At 44.2% G+C, this 9,167-nt stretch overlaps 1 protein-coding gene across 1 annotated transcript in view; it reads right to left on the reverse strand.

Moving 5' to 3' along the window:
- lamc3 (laminin, gamma 3) overlaps nt 1–6,972 on the reverse strand; it is a 57,875-nt gene extending 50,903 nt beyond the window's left edge. The window contains exons 1-2 of the mRNA XM_088281585.1: nt 6,430–6,972; nt 88–392 (exon numbers count right to left, since the gene is read on the reverse strand). Coding sequence (XP_088137711.1) covers nt 88–392; nt 6,430–6,802 — 678 coding nt within the window. The 5' untranslated portion in view covers nt 6,803–6,972. The remainder of the gene's footprint in view (nt 1–87; nt 393–6,429) is intronic.
- Nucleotides 6,973–9,167: the final 2,195 nt, after the last annotated feature.

Genomic DNA, 9,167 nt, shown 5'->3' on the forward strand with positions numbered 1-9,167 from the left:
TACTACTTCAATGGTACTTGGAGTGCCATCGAAATTCATCAATCATAAATGACACCACACCAAAGCCTTCCGCTGTCGAGGACTGACCTGCAAGACAAGACTCTGGTCGAAATTGTAAGCGCCGGGCCGTCCCTCCAGCGTGGAGAAGGCCACGTTCCCGCCAGTGAGCGGGGCGATGTCGCTGAACTCGTCCGTGCACAAAGCCGTCCTCTCGTCATCTCCCAGGCGCAGGAAACCGTTGACGGCCTTGCTGTAGGTCTCCCTGCAGGAGCCGCTGTAGAACTGATAGGGCAGCCAGGGTCCGTCCAGCTCCGTGCGCCTGTAGATGGCGAAGCTCTCCGGGCGACTGGTGTAGAATTTCAGTCGGATGTAGGTTATCTCGAAGGCCTTCCCTGTGGAACAGACGCTCTGTATCAACTGGCGCAAATATATATTTTTTTAGATGATGTGGTATTTGGGCCCTGGAGCAAAACAAAACTAATCGGACTAGATTGCAACAGAGCAAACGAAAACAAAAGGTGTATTGGTTTATGAATTTCCCTTGCTTATGTGCAACACATCTTCCCAGTAGGACAGTCTCAGCCTGTGTTTTTCAATCTTTATTGAGTCAAAGCACATATTAGAAAACAATATCATGGTACACCAGCAAGCAATATGCCAAAAAAAGTCAAATATGCCATTCGAGTGATTAGCGATCAGTCCCTGATGGACCAAAAGTCAGCTGGGATGGTCTCCAGCTCAGTCACGACCCTGATAAACTTTATTGGTCAGATCAGTGGCCCCTGAGAATAAATAAATTAATAAATGTGTAGTAAATGTGTAATAAATGTGTAATAAATGTGTAATTTTGAAAAGAGACTTGCGACATATGTCAAGATGCTAACAGACTCGGTTGCATTACGGCAATATTACACATATGAGGTGAGTTTAAAAAAAAAAAAAAAAAAAAACTGACCACTTACCAAGCCTGCTCTGCACAATATTATAAGTTATTGCCTATTATGAACGGGTTCGCGCCGAAAAAATGAAATTGATTGTCCGACATGCCCCAAATGGAATTCTGACCCCTGTTCAGACATCTTGGGTCAAATTATGTTATAAATTCAAAGCATTTGACTTTTTTTTTTTTTTTTTAGTTGATGACATGATAGTTCAGAATCAAAGATACGGTGTGGTATAGAGGAGTATTTTACCCCGTGAATTTTAGAAAAAAAAGGTATCAAAAATGGATGGCTGCATATAGTAAATACGATTATTACGATACAGTAAATACGATTCGTGTCATTTGCAAAAAAAGAAACAAAATGCATAAAAACACAGACTTTGACTTTTGATAGTACCGTCCCTCTATCATGTCATGTTAAATAATTGACAATGTAGCCTTCTTGTCCAACCCAATCGGAAGTTTGCGTTTGTTCTCGCAGAATCAGAAGCAGTCCTGTGTCATTTAGATGCATACATTTCTCCTGAATTTTTAGAAAGGCGCAGAAAACAGATGGCTATGCACGGTAAATACGATAACTCTCCCACTCCTTTCATCAAAGGAACTGTCGATACTCGTCGCAAAGCTGGGAAGATTGCCCGGTTGATTCTGAAACACCATTTCAAAGCGCAAAAAAATAAATAAATGGCGTAAAAATGCAGACTTTTACGAACGGCGTCCCTCGTGACGATGAAATCATTGTAAACCTCGCGTCTAGTTTGTTGTTGTCCGACACAAAACAGGAACTTCGTCTCGTCAGCTCAGAACGAGAAGTTCAGCGCGATTCATTTCCCTTGAATTTGACAAAGTTATAGAAAATACGATAACTCTTCCATCCCTTCCATCACAGAAACTAAACGTCGATTCAACTCGTAAAGCTGGGACCATCGGCAGGTTTATCGTCTAAAACCATTTCATGTCGGTAGGGTTTATAGGAAAAAGTGACAAAAAAAAAAAAAATGGTGTAAAAATGCCAACTTTTACAGGCGGCGTGAAAGGGGGCTACTGTTGATTTAAGATGCCATCCACTTCTGGTCTCTCGAAACAAAACGAGTACACCTCCCGCCTCTCCGAGAGCATTTCATTTGTCGTTTCTCATTTCCACTAGCCCCTCGGCCGCCGACTCTCCAAACAAGCGCGGTGCAGTCAGCTGAGCGGCCACTAATGAAAGACATACAACGCTTGGAATTGTGTTGTGCCTTGTGTACGTATTGTCCTCTCACTTGCATCGCTCCTCTATAGGGAAATTTGTCCTACATCATTAGACACAACGTCTCCCCGCACACTTGTAGGGGGGGGGGGGGGGCGCTCCCCTCCCAGGTATTACAAACGCTCTTGTTTTCGCAGCCGTCCGTAATGGTTTCTTTCCTCTCTGAGCCAAAAGATCGTTAAACTTTCATTTACTCTCTGCATGAGGTGACCGCAGCCCCGCCGGCACCAAGGCACAACTCATCACAGTGGCACAAGACGCTGCCGGATGTGCACCCCCCCCCCCCCCCCCCCCCCCTTTTCCCGTAGACAGCCAATGGGGATGAAAGGCAAAGTTGCATCCGCAAAGGATATTTGTGTTTTTTTTGTGCATTGCATGTTTAATGATTTGTCGACACACATTTTAGTGGCGATGGGCGGGGAATTCATGACGGCTTATGCAGCCTTCCTGTAGCTACAGTGACTAATATGGAACGCGCCGAGATGATCAATAGTTACCATTGAGCAAGGGAAGTGAGGGAAAAATTGCACCTAGCGCTGAAAAATAAATGACTATTGACCGGAGCGAGTGCAAGCATTGTGATTATTAAATCCTTCCAAATCTGGCATTCGTTTCGTTTTTATCAGGTGGCTCGTTGAAACTGAAAACGCTTTGTGTTTGCGTATGCCTTAGCGATGGTGAGTAGCATTTCATTTAAAATGAAGACAGTTGATTTTTTTTTTTAAATCCTGGAGCGACTTGGATGAAAGGTTAATTATCAACTTTGTCATTTTTTGTTACTTTCTATAATTTGGTATGCAGGTGAGATTTTTCTGTTTTGGCTAATCTGCGCTTCCAAAACTATGTGATGTGTCAAAAGATATTTATTTTCACTTTACAGGGACGTCAACGATCCGCGGACACGTTGCAGAGAGTTTTAAGTTAATCCGAAGACATGTGACCTGAGCTACTGTAAAAATCCGGAGTCTGATCTCAATTAAAGTCAGCGATGGGCCATTGGGAAATAATCCCTGAAAGATAATCAACCGGGCCTTTCGGGCTTCTTGGAAAATCCACTTGAGCGGCTCTATTAATCTCGATCTAGATCTATCTGGCCGCTCTTAAAGGCCAGTCTGGGAACATTTTGACCTCCCGGAGACTGTTGTCCAGACTAAACTCTCCGAGAGCGGGCGCCGACTAAATATTTACAGCAATGTTTTTTGCCCGAGTTGAACGATTTGAAACATTTCATTGTTGTTTTATATGAGAGTCAGGATGTTGGTGTTCTCTGACTGCGACCAATGAGAACCAGCTGCAGACTTCAAGGATGCGAGTGTTGCTTTTGGTGGGAAAAAGAAAAAAGGAAAAAAAAAAAAAAAGCTGACCCGGATTCTTAAGCGGTATTTCTTCCTTCTAAGCCCCCCCACTGATTCCTCCTCCCTCGTCTTATTTTGTTTGACTCCAGACTCCCACCGCCATGTTTGTCATCCCAGCTCTCATCTGGGTGAACGCGTGTTTAGATTGGAGAAGCAAAAGACAACAAATGTGAGCAGACGCCCCCCCCCCCCCGCCAACATCCAGATGGGTAACATGAGTACAAATTCCAAACAATTTTTTTACGATTTCTTTAGTCGATTTCTTAGGAGTATGTATTTTACAATTGGGTTTTTTTTCCTGATGATTTTATGTTGACTCACTACATCACCGATGATGCCTGGATGAAAACAAACAAGAGTCAAGTGGTGGAAATTTTCAAATGTTGGCCACAGGCTTAAAAAAAAAAAGAAAAAAAAAAAAAGACGATCAGCAGTGACATTGAGGAACATGAACATGTTTCAAATTCATGCGACAAGAAAATTCCAGGAAAACGTCTGGCGATCATTTGGCGAACATTTGTGACCTTGAACGAACCCTGACGAGTGTGCAACATCCGAAAAGAGTTCAATTAGTATTTTGTGTTACCTTTTATTTATTTTTTTTTTTTTTACACACAAATAACCATTCTCCTTAAGTACGGAGCGCAAGCACTTTTTCCATCACAGCGCTCAAGTTCTCACTATCTTGCTTGCGTCTCGTGGCATTAACAGCTGTGCTGTAAAGGCTAGACAGGTTTGTGGGGCAGAGCATCCATCAGGAATATCCTTTCAGCAACAGCCGTGTCGGCGGTAGTGCGGTACATTTCTTCAGTACAGGCAGCGCTCTTAAATTATAAACAACAAAAAGCCTCAACAACAGCTACCTGCTGCTGGAAACTTCTCCAACCCACCCCCTCAAAAAAAAAAAAAAAAAATCCACTTCCTGCCCTCTGAACACACAATACAACAAGTCCTTGACATTTTCACCATCTATCAACTTCACATCCGTCCTTCGCGGCCCTTTGCAACACTTCTTGGTGACAAGGACTGACTGAGGAGATTCATCCTGAGATAAAAATGTGGCCTGGAGGAGTTTATTTACTCAACTGCCGATGCCGGATGACTTCTAAGACTAAACATTAGCAGCACATTACAAGAGAGGAGTTTCAAAGAAAATAAAGATGATTGTGCAGAAAGGCAGACCAAGCGAATAAATGGCGCATCTCCCAGGAACAGTTGAGGGTTCATCAGCGAGCAAAGGATTTATGACAACTTTACAGCATGCTCAAAAACACAAGTTGAAATCGTTGACTAAATTGGAAGGTGCTGCTGTTTGGATTAGCAACCCAAAAATTGTCCTTCAAGAGATCCACACAGTTTATATGCGCAGTGTCATATGCGCATCAAAAGTCAAATGTTTTATTCCAATCTGAGAGCGACCGCATGTTTATACGACTTTAGGCAGCAATTTAAAACATAACAAGGAGGATCCTGTTTGACACGTTCGCGCGCTTTGATTTCCATCAACTCTCATCAAGTCGACATCCAGATCTTAGCGCACTTTGTCCCTTCATCACAGAGATGAAGGCATTAATATTGCAAGCGACCCATGTTCAAGCCTTGGTGGAGGTCTGTGGGATGTCGCTTTGCGGCAGGATGCAAGCTGACACACACACACACACACACACACACACACACAAAAACATCGCTCGCTCGCTATTTGGCCTTGTCAAGAAACTCCTTGTCCTCCTTATTGACTTGAAATCCTCCCCAACAAAACTCTCAGACGAGCCCTCAGGGAGTGAGAGTGAGGGGGGGTGGGGGGGTTCATGCTCACAAATTCCGACTTTAAGCCGTGTCCGTGTCAAAGTCTTTTTACGCGGACCGCGCTGAGCCGCGGCCCGCGTTGTTTAGCGCAGCTGTTCTGCATTAAGCACTTCCATGCCAGTGGACAGACGGGACGAGGAATGTGCAAAGACGCGTGTGCCCGAGTGCCCAAGCGAAAATGGCAGCGAAGCCAAAGCGTTGAAGCTAACGCGCTTTTCCTGTGAAATCCCATCACCAGAACCTCCACGAACCATCTGCACGCAATTATGTTGTTGCTCTTATGATCATTACCCGTACGAGTATTCTCTTTCTATTTCCGGAGATGGCGAAAGGGAGAGCACAACATGAGATGTTTTAAAGCCCCCGAAATGGAAACGGCCAAAAGAGGACATTATCAAAGTTGACCGACAGTACTTTGCAAAAGTTTAAGAGCCAAGAACCAGGAAGTAAGCGGCTTTGGTGCATGTCTAGCGAATGATAAAGTTAGTTACTGTCGTCCTGCAAAAGGCATCTAAACCATCTGTCACGAGTTATGCCAAGTGAAATAAAATCTCATAAAAAGGACAATTATGAAAATGTGCGGTGAAAAGTCAAGAACAGAGGCAGACGGTGTATAACATAAGTGGAGCCACTCCACCGGAACATCGTAAAACACGGGGCCCCACACTCCACTGCGGGGATAATGACCACATGTCAGAGGAAGCTATATTGGCGTCAAGCTCAACTTTAAAGCACATTTTGGTCAATTGACTTTTTACAGGCAAACTCAGTCCAAAATATATTCTACGTGCCCCACTAGTCGAATCACGGCATTTTGATAAATACTGCATTCAGAGAATAAGAATTAAGCGGAACATATCAGGAGGCTGACATTTTACCAGCATCGCCACCTGCTGTTCACTGAAAGTGATGTCATAGTTCCCTCGGGCTCGCTTTGTGACCAAATCCAGTAAACTGGGGAGCCATGACTTTTGCAATAGAAGCGCACTTTGTCAGCATCATACATAAAGAGACGTAAGGTGCTGCTGTTTTGGTTAGCAACGGCGTTCAAATAGAAGACTTTCAAGAGTTCTTACCCAGATGGAGAGTGAGGTTGACGGAATTCGGGTGCTGGATGCCAAAGTACATGGACTGACTCTGCCACCACGTGGGCTCGTCGTTCCTGTGGAAATCGCTCAGCAGGGCGGCGCTGTGGCTAAAGCTCGGGTCCGAAGCGTCGCAGCGGTGGCACGAGCGCGCCGCCGAGCCCATCTGCATGCAAAAGTCCTCGGGCGTGGATCCGCACTCGTTGGACACCACCACGCTCCGATTGAAGGCCACGTTCTCAAACTTGGGCAAGCAGCGGCTGGGGGCGGCCGTCTCGTCGTCGTAGCAGGAATCCATGGAGGCACCGGCCGGCGACAGGAAGTGGGCCAGGAGATGAAACCACACGGCGAGACGGGCATCCATTTCGACACGACGGCTTCAATCGCCGGCTTGCCACATCGACACTTCACAAAAAAAGCTCATGCACACGACGACTTTGATGGGAGAGATGAAAATACACAAAGAGCAGCCCCGCAGACAAATTCATCCCAGCCGGCTCTCTCCGGCCTCAACATGTGTTCCCCCTCTGTGAAGGTCCATGCAGGAATTCCTCTCATCGGAGGAGGGTCCGGGGACGGGGGGGGGGCCGTCAGTGGGTGGCGGTGGTGGCGTGACCATGTCAGACCAGGAGCATTCCTCCATCTGCTGGTGGAGTGCGAGAAGCTTCAACGGCTTCAGCATGATCTGTCGTCCCTTTTTCTGTCTTTTTTTAATTCTGAAAGTTCAGGTCACAGTCGGTGAGAGGACAGCACAATCGTTCTGAGATTGGGCGGTTGGAATCCGGGCTTCGGCCTAAATGTGCTTAGTGATTGGCTGGCTACCAGCGCACATATATCCTTTCTTCTATCAGAGATCAATTTTGAGTTTAAAGGATTGTGATTATTTATCACTGGCAGAAATTCTCTTTACCTCAGGAATTAGCTTTGCAAGCAACATATTACACATGCGAAGAGAAAAGAGCAGCAAATTTGTAGGCATATATTCTTTATCCTCAGTGAAAGCCAACTCATATTAGTGCCGTTTCGTCTGTTTCATCATCAAATCTTCGTGGAGTATGTCTCTGTACAATACTGCCCCCTAATGGCAAAGGCGCAACACAATGTCCATTGAATTGAAGCATGACACAAACTATTTACGCTTTTTGAATTCTGTTATGTTATTGCTGAATGATTTTACAAAGTACAACAGTGTAGAAGGCAATTTTTTTATGATTAAAAAAAAAAATTCAAAAATCTTGCATCACATTTTTAATTTACAATTATTGTCATTGGTATAAAATGCCGATTTATTTTTAGTTTTTAACGCTTTAAATTTTCTGGGTCAGCTATTTCGAAGCTTACAGTGCTACCTCACTCCTCCACTCGATAGGGATGCACATCTCGACGAGACAGCTTAAAAGTATTTTTGTGTCGGAACCCTGGGAAAGAAGCAACAAATCCTGTTTTATGTATGAAACCAGAACAAACACCAGAGCCCCCAATTTTGATTATTTGGTGGGTGTTTTTCCTCATCACACTCTGCGCTACTGCATTGTGCACGAGGCATCCATTAGTACCCCCCGCCCCCCACCCAAAAAAAACCACAAAGAGAACAACCATTCATCCATTAGCTCTGGTTATGAACTCGATGGCGCTACTCATAAAACGCCTACGTGAAAGAACGCGTAGGCTACAGTGTTGTTGAGCACGGCCGTGCCCGCTAATGATGTCACGCTCGGTTGAAAGAAGAGCTTTAAGAGGAACCCAGATAACGTCTGCCAAGTGCTGCCGCCAAACAAAGTGCATATGGATCAACCAACGCTATGTATCCTTTCACCTAGCCTACTCTTTCCCCAAACTTGTTTTGAATTGACAAACCTATTTACATTGGAAATATAGCATAGCGGTTTTCTGCTTTTTCTTTTATTATTATTATTATTATTATTTATCATCAATAGCCAACGAGCATGTGTTTTCATCCTGGAGCTCCATCTAGCGCCAATCAATTCAATTGTTTTCTGCAGGCGGTGCAGCAATAACCGCATGGTGCGTATTCAATATACAATAAACGTCTTTTTGTACGGCGTTGCGTCGAGCCACAGTTAAAAAGCTATGAAGCCTGGAGAGCGACGAAGGAATTGACAGCTAACTGATGCGTCTCCCCTTTTTTTTTTTCTCCCCCGCTCTTCTTTGCAAAGTGCCAGCCGGAGTGCAGACAGCCTCAATAAATCAAGACAATCACACGGCGGCATGTGCAAAACTTTGCCGTAAATCCCCTCTCGGATCATAAATGTACACCTTCCAAGTGCATCCATCCACCCCGACTGTCTTTGTTTGCTCAACATAATTGTGTTATTTCTTTCTTTATTATTTTAACAGATCTGCGCACAATTCAAACATATGATTGATCCCTGAAAGTGCTTATAGAGCTTTAGGGATGGCGTATTCATATTTAAATGTTTTCTTTTTTTTTATACAAAGATGCCGGCACTATTTTACATTCAGTGGGCTGGTTCCACATGGAGATCATCAAATGGAAAAAAAACAAACAAACATGATCAAGTGTTATGAATTGTAGGTGGGTGGAAGAAAATCCTTCAACAGAACTAATTTGCTTCCATCAACTCAACAGCACATCATGTAAAAATTTTAATAAAAATACAGCAAATCCACATTTATCACCGGAATACATCCCAGACTGACCAACAATGATCGGAACTTCACAAACTAGAGAGGTTTAATTATTATTT

Source organism: Idiotropiscis lumnitzeri, chromosome 18, assembly GCF_059441095.1.
Source record: "Idiotropiscis lumnitzeri isolate Australia: NSW breed Sydney's pygmy pipehorse chromosome 18, RoL_Ilum_1.0, whole genome shotgun sequence".
Classification (NCBI taxonomy): domain Eukaryota; kingdom Metazoa; phylum Chordata; class Actinopteri; order Syngnathiformes; family Syngnathidae; genus Idiotropiscis; species Idiotropiscis lumnitzeri.